Source organism: Nilaparvata lugens, chromosome 1 (assembly GCF_014356525.2).
Source record: "Nilaparvata lugens isolate BPH chromosome 1, ASM1435652v1, whole genome shotgun sequence".
NCBI classification, from domain to species: Eukaryota; Metazoa; Arthropoda; class Insecta; order Hemiptera; family Delphacidae; genus Nilaparvata; species Nilaparvata lugens.
This window is the reverse complement of record NC_052504.1, coordinates 60,783,879-60,802,915: the sequence shown is the minus strand read 5'-3', so window position 1 is coordinate 60,802,915 and position 19,037 is coordinate 60,783,879. Positions and strand designations below refer to the sequence as shown.

Sequence of the window (19,037 nt, the reverse complement as noted above, 5' to 3'; positions counted from 1 at the left end):
CACCTTCAAGAGCGAATATCTTGAAAACTAGAGGAGCTATGAAAAAAGTTGTACAATGAATATTGTAGGAGATTATGTAAGCTTTAATTTGTTATATGACTGTCAAGTCCTTGGGATACATCGTTTTCAGGTTTTATGCGAGAAATCAAAAATGGTACCTTTAAACCACCCTCACACCCTTAGCACAGGGGGTAGGGGTGGGGACTTTTGATATGTTCACCTCCCAACTACCCTAAACAGAACTGCGGGGTTAAAAATTGTCTTCCCAACTTTTCCCTCTTTACCCATTTTTGAGCATTCATCCCCTATAAATGTCTTGAAAACTTAGAGATGAACATGAATTCATAAAGTAATGAGTTAAATCAGTATTTTAACGAAATCAATCTTCTTCTGACAAAGAAATCCAATATGATTATATTTGAAAATAGACCTTTGTCCTTCCAGCCTTGACTCTCCTTGCCTGTCCTTCCTTCTTGTACTTGACTCTCAATCTTTAGACAATTCCAATGTTGTTAAATGTTGTCAAATTGGTCAACGGTCTCGAAGGCGGATGAGGAGAGATCCCAACGGCGGAGAGGGCGGAAGAGCCACAGGGCACTCACTTGCCCTAGGGTGGAGAAATCTACTCTAAAGGAGGAAGAACCCATCAAAGGGTCAACGGCATATGGATGCAGAAGGCAAGGGGAAACCACTGCATTAAAGACCATTATTGGTATCCTTTGTACAATCAGTACAGCAATCATGGATGGGTTTAAAACGAAATATTCCGGAGGTAAAAGCTCCCCAATCGGATCTCCGGGGGGAGCAGTGGCGAACCAGAACATGAAAGCAAGGCTGAAGAGTGTGAAGATCGGAACGTGGAATGCAAGAAGCCTCTTTGCATCGGGAAAGTTGGAAAATGTGGTGAAGGAAATGTCAAGACTCAGCATAAACATTCTGGGAATAAGCGATGTCAGATGGCCAGGCAGTGGTAAGTGTGGAACGAATAATGGAGTTTTCTATTACTCAGGAATAGATGATCCAAATCATCGGTATGGTGTGGGAGTAATTATAGATAAGGCTACCAATGCATCAGTTCAGAGTTTTACACCATATTCAGAAAGAGTCATGATGTTACAAATAAAAACATGCACAGGACACCTGAACATCATACAAATATATGCACCAACTGCAGACTTGGAGGAAGTAGAAGTCGAGGAGTTCTATGCGGAACTGGAAACAATAATTGCAAGCACTAAGAAAAGTGATGTAACTATAGTAATGGGGGATTTTAATGCTAAAGTGGGCAAAGATAAGGTAGAAGCACATACAGGGGGTTATGGACTGGGTGAGAGAAATGAGAGAGGTGAACGCCTAATACAATTTTGTCAGGAGAAAGATCTAATGGTAGCAAACACCTACTTCAAGCTTCCATATCGTAGATTGTACACCTGGAAATCTCCTGCTGATAATTCAGAAAATATTGTCAGAAATCAAATTGACTATATCCTCATCAATAATAGATATAGGAATGCAGTCACATCAACAAAAACCTATCCTGGGGCTGATATCAATTCAGATCACAACCCTGTAGTAGCTAAGCTGCATATTAAAATGAAAAAGATTACAAAACGACCAAGAAATTACATAGACGCAAGACTTCTCAAATACCTGAAATTCTGGATCTTATGGAAGGAAGAAGGAAGAGCAAGGGCAGGGTGCCCACAAGGGGGGGGGGCATGGCGCAATTTGCGCCATCAACATTTTTGGGGGGGCACGATTTTTTTTACATTTTATGTCAACATTTTGAATCATGGCTAAAAAATCAAGGTATTAAATAGAGATGTCCTAATGTAGTTAATTTTAATACTTTTTCCCACCTTTACAATGTTATATTTTGCAAAGTGTAACTCAATATAAAGCATGAGAAATACAATTGATAATATGTTGTATGCAGGAAATTTAGTAATTTTAAGCCTATGAGTTTGAAGGTAAATCTTTGACAAAAATAAATTATAACTTCATCATCCACTATTATTCTGATTCCCTGTGCTAAATTTTAATTTTTAATGGTTCTGTGTTTGAGGATCCTTGCTGTTGCAACCTAATTTTCTCAAAGGCACAATGATAAGTTGAATTGAAATGTACATTTTAATCTAATAATTATTTTAATTTCGAAGGCGTTTCATGATGATATTAATGTCTCTGAAATGAAAATGCAATTATAAACAACATCGCAAACTCTAGTGAATTTGACAGAAGAAAAAACTTCTTTTCTCAAAAATTTGTGAAAAATATCAAATGAAGCCAATTTCAATCTTTCAAATTTACACCCTATTTACCACACAGTAATCAAGTAATTATTGTAATACTTCATTACTTTCTTCTGTTTTGTATAATAGTCCAGTCAAATGGTCGTTTTTCAGGAAACAGCCCGAAAGAATTTTTATCGACGGTTCTATACGTATTTTGGGGCGCTGAATTCTAATCTGAAATTTTCTGACACACCAGAGGGCGGCTTCACCCCCAAAACTCCTAAAAAACCCAAAATTTCGGACTTTTTTCAAGTTTTTCATTTAATCTTGAGAACCTTTAACTTTTCGAGAAAAAGAATTCTCTAAAATATTGAAGATAATAAAATTTCCAATAAATTGAGTGGTCGTGCAGGACTCTACGATTTTTGGTTCTGGAGCTGAAAGTTTTCAAAAAAGGGGTATTTTCAAGGAGTTTTCAAAATTATGCAAACCTACCACTTCTACCCTATACAACTAGAATTTTTTCTAGTTATGATAGAAAGCTACACATCACGTGAATTAGCAATATTAATTCTGAACAGAATTCCTGAGGTACCTATTTTTGAATTTAGTAGTGGTGGGAGGGGGAATACACCCAAAAATAGAAAATCATGTCCTACAGCCAAAATTCAAATTTTCATTATAATACCTTTTCATGGCCTTCCTAACAAAAAAGAAACATATTTCGGCTGAAATCACCTTACGAGGGTTATGTTCTATGAGAATCACTCGTTCGATTTCAGTAATTCCTAGTGGGGGACACACATAAGGATACGTCCAGAATCAAAACTTTAAGCACTTATAACTTTTGACTGAATGATCACATCTCCTCGTACTACAGCTCGTTCATATCAGCTCGTCAAGGCGGTTGAAAATCATGTATCATCTCACTAAAATTTGTTAAAAATTAGGAAATTCCTCTTTTAGTGTATTTTAGCCCATATTTCAATGCATAGAAAAATGACCGATTTCTATATTCAAAACTGTGTGTCTTGGTAACTCAAAATGATACTTGGTCTTGATTTGAAGAAAAGAATATCTTCTTTTATGTGAGGTGAATGATTTTTGTAAAAATATAATCGTGAAGTAAGATACGTTTGATTAAAAAAATCAAGAAATTTTCGATATTTTTCTCATTTTTACAGTCTCGACAGTTTTTCGATATAAACAGTGATGCAAGATCAATTTAAGACAACTCAGCTTATAAAACATGAAATTTTCTCTCATTTAAGACCAATCGCAAGTTTCTATCATGTATTGTACTCATTTTAGAGACTCTTTAATAACAGTAAAATCGCAAGAAAAATGAGAAAATAAAGATCATCCTCAATTGGCTCGATTCAATTGGCTGTAACTTTTTAACGGTATTGGAAACAGAAGTATAATTCATGAAAGTGAAAAGAGGAGAGAATTCATCACAAACTCGACTACTTTTTGGATTTTTTATCTGAAGTGTTCCACAAGATACGCAACGTTGCATATGCGAGACTGTGAAAATGGGGGAAGTATCACAAATTTCTCGCACATTCAAAGTTGTGTATCTTGTGGAACACTTCAGATAAAAAATCCAAACAGTAGTCCTGCGCGACCAGTCAATTCATTGGAAATTTTATCATTTTTAATATTATAAGAGAATGCTTTTTCTCGATAAATTCAAGGTTCTCGAGAATAAATGGAAAACTTAAAAAAAGTCCAAAATTTTGGGGGTGAAGTCACCCTCTGGCTTATCAGCAAATTTCAGATTAGAATTTAGCGCCCCAAAATACAGACAGAACCATCGAAAAAAATTCTTTCGGGGCTGTTTCCTGAAAAACGATCATTTGACTGGACAATAAGTTGTTATCCTATTATATTAAGCGAGCAATTTCTGTATATCTGTTTATATTTTTCTATTTTTTATCTGGCTATCTCGTTATATGGTTATTTATGTTCAACGGATCTCGGAAACGGCTCTAACGATTTTCACGGAATTCGGAATATGGTAGGTGTATGATATCAAAATTCGATTGCACTAGGTCTCATCCCTGAGAAAACTCCCTGAAGGAGATGAAAAGGATAATTATTCATCCTTCGAAAAACAGATGATGATTTCGTCGTCTGTCGATAACAGAAGATGCGTGTGCCTGTGTGGGAGATCAGCTGTGTAATCAATTAGCTTAACGTATCTCGCGAGAAATCTAGAAATTTTAATTGACTCGATCAAATTACAGTAATCTGATTTGTTGACATGAGATGGTATATATCATAATATTCAAAGTTAATCATTATTTTACAGTTCTAAGTGATTAGTGAGTGTTATTTTGTTATTCAATTTGGTATGTAAACAATCTAAATTAGAACTTTTATGTTTTCGAATATTTGGACTGAAAATTTCACTTGAATTCAAGTGTATGAAACAAAACCTACTTTTTGGAATATTAAATATTCTAACTATAAATTTTTTAGTGTATAAATCAAAATTCGGGGAAGAAACAGTTTTGGGCTGTGCCTGTTAGTCATTTCCCAATCATTTCAAAGAATGGAGTTCATTTTATCAATGAATGAATAACGAGCAAATCTCGGTGCCACGATATTTGGTATTAAGTTAATAGATAGAATTTACAAAATGTATTTGTTCAGATGATATATTCATTCCAAAAATCAAACCACTTAAAGATACATTTTGTTCGACTTGTGTTATTTACTCCTGTAATGTTAAAAAGTAAATACTACCAACAACACAACATCAGTGACAACCTGTTCCAATTTATGATAAATATCGGGGCACCTAGCTCCGCTCTGGAGTACCTACAAAACTACAAAAGCATATAAAAATTATTATGAGAGAAGAAATTATAATAAATATTCATAGTTCATACAGAATGGTTCTATCTAATCACAGTGGATTGAGATTAATTCGCAGAGGAATGCAAAAATTTCTCTCACAAAAGCATGTTGAATTTTAATCCTGATTAATTTCACGTGAACCAAATCACAGAGGACCATCTCAAAAAGATAGCTTATCTGATTGGTTCTACTGGAATTAATCAGGATTAAAATTTAACCGGCTTTTGTACAACTGCCACTAAGTACCTGATTGAATTAGGTACAAAAGTTCAACAGCTGAGTCATAATTTTGTCTCAGTCCCACACACATGCACTCGCTCACTCACTTCCATCATCAACAGACGACGAAATTATCAGCTGTTTTTCCAAGGATGAATAAATTCTTTTAATGTCCTTCAGCGAGTTTTCCCAGGGATGAGAACAAGTGCAATCGGATTTTTATATGATAAACCTACTATTCTCTGAATTTCGTGAGAATCGTTAGAGCCGTTTTCGAGATCCAGTGAAATACAAACATATAAACATTTAAACATCAAAACATCTAAACAGAAATTGCTCGTTTAATAGTATAGGATTTAGAATACCTAAACTTGCCGACATTATATATTGTATGAATAAAATTGGTCCAAATTTGTATGAATGTTCACCAAAATTGCTATGCAATAAATATTCTTTTGCAATAAAAGAATATCAATGATATTATTATTCAACTTTTTATAAGTAACCTTTACATTTAAAAAGCAAAGCCTCCCTTACTTATCTTTTAATATCCTATTAAAATATTTGTCATGTAGTTTTCCTGATGTTATGTAGTACTTTTTAGTCCTCCCGAACAAGAACGGGTGCACTGCTAGTCTCAAAAATAATATCAAGAAGGTACTTTATTTCTACTTTAAAAGAGATAAGAAACGATGGTATATATTTTTATAATATTATGAAAACAGAAAGAATTCCCCACAAGAACAAAGGTGAATAATGTCCTTTGGAAGATTAGAATGTAAGATGTGAATTTTATTGTCATACACTGAGCACTGACTAATGTTAAAAACTAAAGGGTTGGGAATTGGGATACTTTGGGGGGGGGGGCATTACACTTGGATTGGGGGGGGGCATGCGCCATTGCCCTTGGGGGGGGCTGGGCACCCCTGAGCAAGGGTAAGGAAGAAGAATATAGAGAACTACAGAAGAGAATTCAAAAGAGTATAAGAGAGGCTAAGGAAGAGTATCTGACATTACAATGTGAAGAAATAGAAGTATTGGAGAAGAATTTTGACAGCTTCCATGTGCATAAGAAGGTTAAAGAACTGGCTGGATGTCGCAAAAGCAGAGCGAGTACAAAATATAATAAAGAATAAGGACGGGAGTATTATAACTGATGTGAAGGAAAAACTAAAGAGATGGAAAGCATATCTCTCAGAGCTCTCCCAAGACGAAAGACCGGTAAGACCAGTTGTAGAGAGAGGGGAAGTACATTTGATGATATTGAGATCAGAAGTGGAATATGCTTTAAAAGTAATGAAAGCAGGTAGAGTTGCAGGTCCAGATCAGAACCCCATAGAGATCATCAAGCTCTTTGATGAAGATGTAATTGATATTCTTGTGAACCTCTTTATGAGAAGGGAGAAATCCCCACACAATGGTTGATCTCCACTTTTGTAATCATTCTTAAGAAACCTAACCCAAGGGAGTGCACTGATTATAGATCTATTGTGCTTATGAGCCATACTCTAAAGTTGTTTCTAAAAATTATACACAAAAGGATATATAGAAAACTTGAGGAAGTGATAAGCAATTTGGATTACGAGAAGGGCTCGCAACAAGAGAGGCTCTCTTTGGGGTTAATGTGCTTTTCCAGAGATGCCTAGACATGAATCAAGACGTTTATGCCTGTTTCACAGATTTTGAAAAGGCATTTGACAAGGTAAGGCATGGAGTGATGTACAGGTTGCTTGACAACAAGGGCATTGATGCGGGCGATATAAAAATAATCAGCAATCTTTATTGGGGTCAGAAGGCGGCTGCAAGAATAGAGAATCAATTGACTGAGGAAATCGAGATCCGCCGAGGGGTAAGACAGGGCTGTATTTTGTCTCCACTCCTTTTTAATGTCTACAGCGAAGCTATCTTCAATGAAGTTTTGGAGGAGGAGTTGGCGGGCATAATTATAAATGGAGAAGCCATAAATAATATAAGGTATGCTGATGACACTGTCTTGTTGACAAGCAATATGGAGGATATGCAAAGATTGATCCAAAAATTGCATGACAGATGTGGTGAATTTGGTTTGAAATTGAATCTGAAGAAAACCAAATTAATGGTGGTCAGGAAAGCCTTGAATAGACAAATTCAGACAAACGTAATGGTGGATGGTACAGTCATAGAGAGGGTCCATAAGTATAGATATCTGGGGACGTGGGTGGAGGAAAGTGGGGATTCGACGGGAGAGATGAGAAAAAGGATTGAGATGGCCAGATCGACATTTGTAAAAATGAAAAAATTGTTCGCGAGCCGGGACATAAATATAGAATTGAAAATGAGGATGTTACGCTGTTACGTGTTTTCCACTCTCTTGTATGGGATGGAATCATGGACCCTCAAAAAGAACCATATGGATAAGTTGGAAGCCTTTGAGATGTGGTGCTACCGCAGGATGTGGCGGATACCGTGGACGGATAGAGTCACCAACATGGAAATCCTAGGGAAAATGAATAAACAATGTGAAATTGTTTACACCATAAAAAAGAGGAACCTCCTGAACCTTGGACATCTAATGAGAAGCCACAAATATATAACTCTGCAGACTATAGTTCAAGGAAAAATCAGCGGAAAAAGGAGTGTAGGAAGGCGACGTGTTTCCTGGCTTAAAAATTTGAGGGATTGGTTTGACTGCAGTAGCAAAGACTTGTTTCGAGCGGCGGTGAATAAAATCTGGATTGCTGTGCTGATAGCGAACCTCCGATAGGAGACGCACTAGAAGAAGAAGAAGAATGTTGTTAAGCTACTTGGCATACTTATAGACAGCAAGCTCACTTGAGTACAACATATAGATGATCTTATTAGTAAAATTTCAAGAAGTATATTCATACTACGCAGCATGATAAAAATCGCACCCAACGGCACAGGTAAAATTATTCATTACTCCCTTATATACTCCCACTTAGTATATGGTATTGAATTGTGGGGCAGTTCATCAAAAACGAACTTGGATAGAATTTTCCTCATACAACAGAAAGTTGTTAGGTATCTGGCGGGACTCGGATACAACCACCCTTGTAAAGAAGCATTCAGATCGCTATCGCTACTGACTGTATAGCCCAGTCAACGAAGTGTTATTATAGGGGGAACAATTTTTGACCCCGCAGTTCTGTTTAGGTAAGTGAGGAGGTAAACATATCAAAAGTCCCCACCCCTACCCCCTGTGCTTAGGGGGTGGGGTGGTTCAAAGGTACATTTTTTTGGTTTCTCGCATATAAATCGAAAACTATGCATTTTACAGACATGACTATTCTATAAGAAATTGAAGCTCACATAATTTCCTATAATGAATTCGCTATACCAATAGAGGGAAAACATTAAGTAGTGAAATAGTACATCAAATTAAAGAGAAAACAAAGCTCTACAAATCTACGGTGAACATTAATTTTTATGATGCATTGTTGGAGAGTTGTAGGCCCTGAAACATCAAAAAAATAAGATTAAAAGCTGTTATTTTTAACAATTTAACACTTTTAAGAGCGTATATCTCGAAAACTGTTGGAGATATCACGAATCACCATAGAGCAAATATTGTAGAGAATTTATCATGCTTCATTTCTGAATAGTTTTTCATGTCGGTTGAACGCATTTTTCTCAAGATATGAGCGTGTAAGCAAAACATTGAAAAATGCAACTTTTAAACCACCCTCATCCCTTTAGCACAAGGGATAGGGATGGGGACTCTTGATATGTTCACCCCCTAACTGGTCCCAACAAAGCTGCAAAGTCAAAAATTGTGTTCAAAATATTCTTTCCAAATTCCTATGTCAATTGGTCTATTTTTGCATAACGGAAGATCTCACACTCAACACTGAAGCTGCTGAAACAGTCGTGGGGATGTGCGTAAACTTGTGAAATTATACATCATATTGAAGAGAGTTTGATGCTCTATAAGCTTATGATCAGCATGGATTCTTCCCATGAATATTGAAAAAGTTAAAAGAGTAAAAATAGCAAAAAATTGAGGGAAAATGTGCTTTTTCAAAAATGTCACATCTTTTAGAGCGGATATCTCGAAAAGTGAAAGAGATATAGAAAAAGTTGTCAGTTCAATATTATAGGAAATTATGTGAGCTTCAATTTCTTATAGAATAGTCATGTGTGTAAAATGCAGAGGTTTCGAGTTATATGCGAGAAACCAAAAAATGGTACCCTTTGAACCACCCCCACCCCCTTAGCACAGTGGGTAGGGGTGGGGACTTTTGATATGTTTACCTCCTCACTCACCTTAACGGAACTGCGAGGTCAAAAATTGTCTTCCAAACATTTCCCTCTATACCCTTTTTTGAGTATTCATTGCCTGGACTAGTAGAACTGTTTTCAGGCTGATCATGTATTCAGTCCAAAATAGAACGAATTTCAGACTTAGAGCCGATATGCATTCGTACAATACTAGAGGGAAAGAAAACTTTGAAAATCAGCCTCATAGGATAAAGCTATTTGAGAGGAAGCCTAGTTATGCGGGGTGCAAGTTTTATAATAGACTTCCACGCTTTTTGAAGCTGTTGTTCACTAACGGTGTATTGAGAGGGTTCAAGGCTGACCTTTATAAGTTGTTTTTTGAAGGAGCATATTACTCGGCTGATGAGTTTTTTGAGGGCCATGATGACTATTGTGAGTTGTGTAAACTTGTAGATATTTTTGTTCTGACTGATTTTGTCGTGATGCTGAGATTATTTTTATATAATTGACGCATTCATGTGCATTTTGTGTATGTAGTCTGAGTAGGGATGATTGATATAGATTATTTATGTTTTATACAATGTTTTTGTGATTTGAACTGACTGTGATTGATTCTTTTTATTCTCCATTTGACCTGACTGTGATATAAATGCTATCAATAATTTTATTGGTATTGTTTTAATCATAAATAGATATGTTGTTGTTGTTTTTCTGTTATAGTAAAATTTAATTATGATCTAGACTGATTCAGCAGTGGAACAAATAAGCTGTGATAAGATTTATATTGAATAGACTATGGAATGGAACTTATATTAATATTGTATTGACTCTAAATTACTGTATGACGAAACTCTATGTTTGTAAAAGCTCTTGAGTTAATAAAACATTATTATTATTATTATTATTATTATTATTATTATTATATTATTATTATTATTATTATTATTATTATTATTATTATTATTATTATTATTATTATTATATTATTATTATTATGCTCCAATATAGTCCGGGCGCAAATGTCATGAACAAGGCACTCCATGGTCATTTTTGAGTAACAGTGGTGAAAGATCTCTCAATTTTTTCGTTAGTTCTAGCATGATAAGGATCGTGATAATGATAAGTCGAAATCACAGGCAAACACCTCGGAAACAAGATGGCCGCCAAAATTTTCAGGGTTTTTCTATATCGCTTGTATTTCAATAACCGTTTAAGATATTCAACCGTTTTTTCAGACGAAAATATTTTTAAAATCTTCCTCTACAATTTTTGTTTCATAAAACTTTCCTCTAAAACGCATATTTTTTTAGTTATAACCTTCAAAAGCCCAAAAAAACTTCTTTTCTAAATTTGTTCAAATTTCATTCATTATAATTTTTTTGTGCAAGAGATACAGAGAAATTTTAAATCTATGAAATTTAGAGCATTTTTCCAAATTTGGAACGATATGTCAAAAAATGAGTTCTCCAGCGCCCTCCAAAGAAAACCCTGCATGATTTCTGGTGCGTTTTTCCATACGCATGAGGTAACAAGCTAGAACTATAAAATAGATTTTTTCATGACTACTTCAAGATAGAGACTTGCAAATGGTCTCAATCTCTTCGTTACAATAAGAGGAATAAGAATATTGATGATGGAAACAACGAAGATATTCGACATCATTGAAAAATACAAGATGGCGGTCATTATTGACAAAATTTTTATATCGCTTGTCATTCAGTTATTGTGAGAAATATCGGATTGGTTTTACCACCAAAGTGTTTAGAATTAACCAAAAAATAATGTTCAAGAGAATCATCTCATTTCAACCACTCTTTCCATTATTTATTCCATTTCAAAAACTTGAAACATACATTTTTCGGGGACAATATTTCACTTTCCACTCTGTATAATGTATTCGCAGTAGACAAACACTAGTATTATTGGCACAGTGTTGTAGAATATTTCCAAAACTTCAAAATAACATCTGTGACAAAATTGTAGAGGAAGATTTTAAAAATATTTTCGTCTGAAAAAACGGTTGAATATCTTAAACGGTTATTGAAATACAAGCGATATAGCAAAACCCTGAAAATTTTGGCGAGGTGTTTGCCTGTGATTTCGACTTATCATCATCATGATCCTTATTATGCTAGACCTAACGAATAAATAAATTGAGACATCTTCCACGGCTGTTGCTCAAAAATGACCACGGAATGACATTTGCGCCCACACTATAATAACTCAATGAGTTTTCTTTCAACAGTGTATTGTATGCGAATTGCGGAAAATATTGACAATATTATTCTATTCAGAATGTTGTTGAACATTCACAGGTTTGTTAGTCAAATTTTGAATTCTAGGTCATGTAAGTTTCATAATATATATATATATATATATATATATATATATATATATATATATATATATATATATAAAATTCATACTTGTCTCAATACTACTTCTAATATAATATAATTTTAATAAGTCCTGCATTTTCGACTTTACAATATTCAACTATTTCCGCGTATCGATTCCCTTTAATTATTGCTGTGGTGAACCTAACTGAATCTTAAACCACTGACCTTATTTTTCATTTATTAATACGTTTATCACTTTATGACAATAGTTGTTTAATGTCTTTAGCTTCAAGGAATCTTATAGGTGTTGATCCTGGTCATGAAATGAAAATGATTAGTTTATTACGGAGTGTTTTCCTCTATTTCATAGTAGTGTGGCCTGAGGTAGTGGCGTGAGAGATGATTAGCAAATTGTAAGTTAAGTAGAACTTAATTTGTTCTAGCAACGAAGAAACTGCAAATCATTGGAGAAAATTAATTAGTCCTCCTTCTAATCAGTCTTTCCTAGCTGTGATTACGGGAGTGGACACGATCAATGAAAGGGAAATTTTTCTTGTAATTTATTCTTGCCTGCTCGTTCAGTTCCTTGCTGGACACCACACCGCTCCAAGCCAGAACTACTTTTTTCGCACAAACAGTTAAAAATATACCAAGAACAGTATCAAGCTTAAAACTGGCTTTTGTTGGAACCAGTTTTTTGCAACTTTGGTTAACTTTCCTGTGATGTCGTTCCTTATGTGTCTGGTACCGTGTATCAATATCATATGTGAACAGTAATCTATTTCGCTTCAGTAGCTTCGTCTAGGCTGCGCCAGCATAAGAGGCTGCAGAGTGGTCTCAAATTAGGTACACAAATTTAGATTGAAAACTTAAAACATTTATTCACACTCTATTTGCAAACATTCACCGCTCACCGATGTATTATGTAGATTAGTGGTATAAATGTTGAGAATCAAATCAATTCCAGCAAGTCAAACAGAATACTTGTTGACAGTTGATAAAGACTCATTACCGAGGAGTTCCCGAAGAGACAATCTAAATTTAAGAATCGAAATCATATATTTCAATGAAGTCATATACCTCATCTACAATAATCAATTATTCATTCGAGAATCATCCTACAACATTTTTTACAACATTTGAAATAGGAGGTAGGCTACAGTATTTATCTTAATCTATATTTCAACAAAACCTCATGCTTCGATTTTTTTATTGCGTATTTCCAGTATTCAGGATTTAGCCGCTAGAAGCAACATAGGACAAAAAATAATGAAAAAGTATTATTCCTTCACTCTGACGCAGTGGCGGCTCCAAAGGGGAAGATCGTTTGGGTCCCAAATCATGTGTTCTTTAACACTAGGTAAATTCGATATAACAAATATTGGAAATCGATAAAATATAAAAAACTATCACAATACACTACCAGCAGGATTGCTTCGCTCGCCTTATACGTGTAGCTAAGACTCAGCCTGATATGAGACCATTTTGTCATTCAAACTTTTCTGGCTGAACCAGCCAGAAGAAATGAGACCATTTGTCATCAAACTCCCGGGTCAATAAATTTTCAGATTCGGAAAAGCTGAGAAAAGCCGATTATTGGCATTTCTTTGATGTATTTCAAAGGCTTTTCAACACAACATCTTTATTCCTGATCTGAACCTGTTTATCAAAGTCAAACAATTCCTGCTTATTAGTTCTCAAAAAAGTATAGAAAACGCAATAAAAACATATTTATGGCCTTTATTTGGATATTTTTAGAGATATGCTCTGAGTGCCCCTCGAGAGTGCTCCTGATGATGAGTGAGTGATTAAGTACCATTTTGATTTTATTAATCGATAAATTGATACAGCCTTGCTCATGTGGTTTCACTTGATGAGATATATATTGAATATTGATTGACAAATATAGTGAACTAGCCTAGCTAGGCATTTGTTCTCGGAAAATCTGAGAAAACGTAGAAAAACACTGAAAAACACCGATTTTTGGCGTATCTTTGGCGTTATTTGAAAGCCCTTCTAATACAACATTGTTCCACTTCGGCTGAACTATCTGTGCTTTTATATTCCCTGTCAATTATTAAAACAGGTAAAAGAACGCATTGAAATGTAGAAAAAAACAGGAAATTTAACGTATTCTGGCGTATCTTTGACGAAATATTGAACTCTTTCCTTCAAAAAATTTCAAGACGCTGAATAAACCTTTTCACTAAATTTCAACGTTCACTGTCAATCTGAAAAAGCTGAGAAAAAGCAGAAACCCGTAGAATTTAGGCTTATATTTGGCGTTATTTTAAAGCCCTTCCAATACAACATTTGCATACCTTAGATAGAAAGAAATATAATTTGAACTTTTTCCGTCCATTAGTTTTGGAAGAGTTGGGAAGAGGCAGAAAAATACTGGAAACACTGAAAAAACACTAATTTTGAGCGTATATTTGGTTTTATATCAAAAACCTTATTCAACACTTTTACAGCTAAGCGGAACTTTTGAATTGAATTTGACAATTTATGTTCATTTGTTCTCGAAAAAACTAATAAAAAACAGTAAAATGCAGTAAAACACTGGAATAATGTCCGATTTTTTAACTACATGTAGTAAAACTTTGTCAGAACCTAGCTGAGCTTTTGTAATAATGTACCAAATTTGAACATTTTCTGATCATTTTTTCTCGATTAAGCTGACAAAACGCAAAAAACTGAACATTCTCTGTTCATTTTCTCTCGATTAAGCTGACAAAACGCAAAAAAACAGAAGATTTTTAGTTATGTTTATGAATGGGTGAGTGGGTAAGTGAGTACCATGTCAACGGATTGAGATTCTTTATTGTTTGATCCTAGGGAAAATCTATTTTTTTACAGATTACCTTTGAAATACCTTTGTCGTGGAATCGAACACCATGCGAATATGTAATGGAAGGCTAAATGATAAACATTTCGGAATGGGGACAGAAAAACACAGAAATTGAGGACATATCTGATTCGAGGGTATCATTCTTGATAATTGGCTACAGATAAAATAGGAAGCTTAGCGAATTCGAGTTTGATTGCAGTTATAGATTGCTGGGGAGAAATTGAAAAAATGTTCCGTAAATTGCGTAGTGGGTGAATTGAATAACCTTTACCGCATTCTATCCACAACGAAGATCATTCCAATTCTTGCAATAGTACACCATAGGAAAGAAAACATTGTGAAGCAAGTCGAATCGAGCTTGGACTGATAAACGCAGTGAAAAGGTCAAGCTCACCTCGCTGCAGTGGAGGCAATCGCTATTACAGATCCGTGTACTCAGGGCAACAATTTTTCTTAGCCACGTTCTCAGTTGCCTTGAAATGTCCTCTTCGAAGGATTTTATGGATAAGTAACCTGCTAGTAATAAAAGAATATCGAAGGACAGCTAAATATGTAATAAACTATTACAGTAATAACTACTCCAGTACCACATCAGGGACAAAGCTACAGTTGAAGAATCGAATTTAGTTTCCTACTGCCGCTTTCTAATGCAATGACATTCTTCTGGACAGTTTTCAGTCATGATAAATATTTTAGACATTAAATATAACACTACTGTGACATCGAGTTCATTCAATCGACATGCGACTGAAGTAGAACCACCAACATCGAATTGCTTCCTTGATCATTAAACTGAATTTGTTCAGCCTCTATAAAAACTTATGAAGTGAATGCAGGGTCCTCTATTGTTTTAGTATCGAATCAAATATTATCTGTCATTCAATGCGATGCTACATATTCTACTACACTTGGGAGAATGTAGTTCAAGAAAGATATAGTCGCATGCACCATTCTCAGAATTGATAGTGTAATCAATAATATTGTATTGCATGCTCTCAGATAAGAGATAGTCTTACTTGAAATTTTTTTTCTACTTTGTAATTAGTTGAGCTTTTTGTTTATTAATTCTAATTGATATATCGGACATCATTCAAGAATGCTGTTTAATACGTTCAAAATAAGTTAGCTAGATTATTGAGCACCTGTTGCACCGTTAAATCTTTGAACTTCCTTCCTCTCTCACCTACAGTGTAAATAAACTTTCAACACCCAAGTGTTGAAATAAATAATGTTATTTCAATTGTTGTGATGTAATTGTCAAATGGTATTTACTTCAAAAGGTGAGAATTATTTTCTTACATGACCGTTAAAGATTAATAATAGTGTTTTATGACTATTATTTAATGAATTCAAGAATTTGCACTGAAAGCTGATTTTTATTTCAGTTGATGATTAGGCCTCCAAGAAGATGATTGGGCGCAGGTGTGTGTCAAATCCCCCCCCTCTTGGACTAGACCCCCCTCCCACAAATTGGTTCGTAAAACCCCCGCTCCCAAGAATTACTCAAATTTCCTAGCTCCCCCCTCCTTATTGGGCGGCATTTTGATTTTCACTGGCTTTTCTTCATTGATCCTCTCTATCATTTCCATGGAAATGAAAGTACTTTCTTAATTATGTGACTATCTTATCATACAATTATATATGTTGCTCATTGAATCATTCGAATGCTATCCAATTTGTGAACATATTCAAAGTTAAAATTCTTGATCAATTTTGGACCAAGTGCTTTTTAAAAATCTGTTATCGACTTGGTAGATGGTGCTATTTTGAGACAATCTCTATAGTAAAGTATTAGTATTTTCAGTTCGTTTGCATTTTTCGAAGTTATCCAATATTGAAATATTACAATAATTAATAAATCTTGCCGTAATCTGTAATTGGTAAGCATGACTGTTCATTTATATGTGTCAGAATTTGATTGGGAATATAAATTATTTCATAATCATCTTCTTCTCCTAATGCCCATCCGTTACCGAATGCAATGTTCATAATCATAATGAAACTGAACTTCATTTATCGCTCAGCAACAGCGAATTTTGCGTCTTCTGCTCTTCAATACTTCCAGCTCCTAAGATGGAAAGGTAAATAATATTACGAGTACACATGTAAGTGTCGACCATTTCGAACCTTATGCCGGTGATAATTATTGCTCAGCATAATGTCAAGGATAAAGAAACAGCTTTGCATTACTCTGTGAGATAGCATCTACGGTGTGAGTAGTGAGTTGTAGGTGTGCAGTTAGCATTTGAAAGCACATTGCAATTTCGAAAAACATGGTATTGGTCTATCACCGCCATACAGAAACAGAAACCATGATTCTTCAAGAAACTGTGTGTATATTTCAACGATTTATTTGCTGAAGGATTATAAACAAACGGTCATAATTCTGTGATAACATTTAAATTCAACTCACATAAGTCCATACAGACACGAGGACTCCTACAGTCTTTAACAGTCTTATAGAAAAAGCAATAGTCATCCCTGCGATATGATGTTTGTCGAAATGTAATTTTGCTGATTGTTGATAGGTCTTAACAAATGGGTATCATGATGACCTTGAAAAAAATTGTATTTATCAATTTTCTCATAATTAAATAAAGTTTAAAAAATTTAGAGAGAAGTTCATCTCTACACTTCTAAATTGAAACATATTGGAGGAGGAAGTTGTTAGGAATAGTTGATGAATTGTTTCTTTCTAGATATCTGCTACTGCTATTAGACTTCAAGAGTCTTTATAAGTAATTTGAGCCTAATCTTTCGTCTATGAATTGATCAATGCGTTTTCAACACTTGTCATTAGTAGAATGATAGTGATCTTTCCTAATCGTTATTGAATTGCTCGTTTGACCATTAATGATAGTACACACACTTGAAATTTGACGTCTCTGAAATATCTAGCAGTGAATAACACTGCACAAACAGAAATCTAAAAACAATCGGGAGTAATTTTGTGCATAAACGACTGCCTCATATCAATGAAGTGATGCTATTGAATCTTCTAAATGCCCGCTATGATTGCTGATAGATATCAAACAACGACAATAAAACACTTCGAGTTGAATGATTTAACTAATCCGAATCACTTCATAGATCTGTAGACTCTTTAATAATTATAATCGAGTGATAATGATACAAGCATTGTATTAAAGTTCTCTCCATAGCAAAAAATAGTTATATATTTTCTGCAATAGCTAAATATTTTCTTGAAACCATATAAAAATAAATTCATTGCAGCATGACTAGGGGAAACCAATCACATGAATCACATTCATCAATGAAAAAATCAGGAAATTTAATCCATCTGACAGTTTTGCATAGATATTGTATTGAATTGCATATAACCCCTTATCAGAAATAACAAAACGGTGCACGTATAACATTTTCTCAACCAATTGAATTAATAAAATCACTTTTGTGTTTGTTGTCTCTCGTAGCTAGGTTATCGAATTCTTCAAAGCGTGTTGAAAACTCATTATCCATTGACGAAAAAATTGAATAAATTAAATTATAATTCTAGAATTTGTGTCTTCGGAGTTTTTTTTGCTTCATAACATTTGTTCAATTGTTCTATGCTTAGTGATTTCTCATACGCTACCAAATCAAATTCATAAATATTTCAGGATGATATTAGCGTTGATGATGTAAGTGGAGATTCTGTCGGCGAAAATTAAATTGTAGGTCACTGGGTATTTCAACGAATTCTCATCCTTTGACCTCTAAATTGACATACAGTTGATCTGATGGACGTGATCCTTGATTCGGTGCGTGAGAACTTAACGGTGATGTCTTATTAAATTTGACTTTCGAAAAATTATCATTGCCGTTTCGTAATAACTGATGTTGATAAGAGTTCTTAACTCTTACCTCCGCAAAATAAAACGACCTGCTATTACGTGACAAGAGTCGTCCATTCCATAAATCTCCTACTCAAAGCTTTTCACGGAAAAGAAACTAATTGACCATAAAAACGGACGTGATATCCAGCTCAATATGAAGTTTTTCGGGTGTAATGAATGAATAAACTGGAAAGGTTGAAATTGATGAGCTGTAATAACCAATTTAGAGACAACTTATCATCATTCACTCAGAAACTACCTGGAAATTACAGCTTACCGGAGAATCATCCACTGGCGAGTCCAAACTATCGAAAGATTAACGGCCAAATCGTGCAATATTTGGCCTGATAATGCTTTATTATTCACGATGGATGAGCTATGAATAAAATATACTTTTCACTTGAAGGCTGTGAAAGTATCAAACTGGATTGTAGGAGTATTTCGAAATTATTTTGAATCAATTACTTAGGTAAAC

The 19,037-nt window shown here is 34.6% G+C and overlaps 1 protein-coding gene across 1 annotated transcript in view; it reads left to right on the top strand.

Moving 5' to 3' along the window:
* The first annotated feature begins 741 nt into the window (after window positions 1-741).
* The window catches only part of LOC111062584 (craniofacial development protein 2-like), a 38,203-nt gene continuing 19,907 nt past the window's right edge, over window positions 742-19,037 (top strand). Inside the window, exons 1-2 of the mRNA XM_039434794.1 lie at window positions 742-1,327; window positions 6,998-7,167. Of these exons, the coding sequence (XP_039290728.1) occupies window positions 742-1,327; window positions 6,998-7,167 (756 nt within the window). The remainder of the gene's footprint in view (window positions 1,328-6,997; window positions 7,168-19,037) is intronic.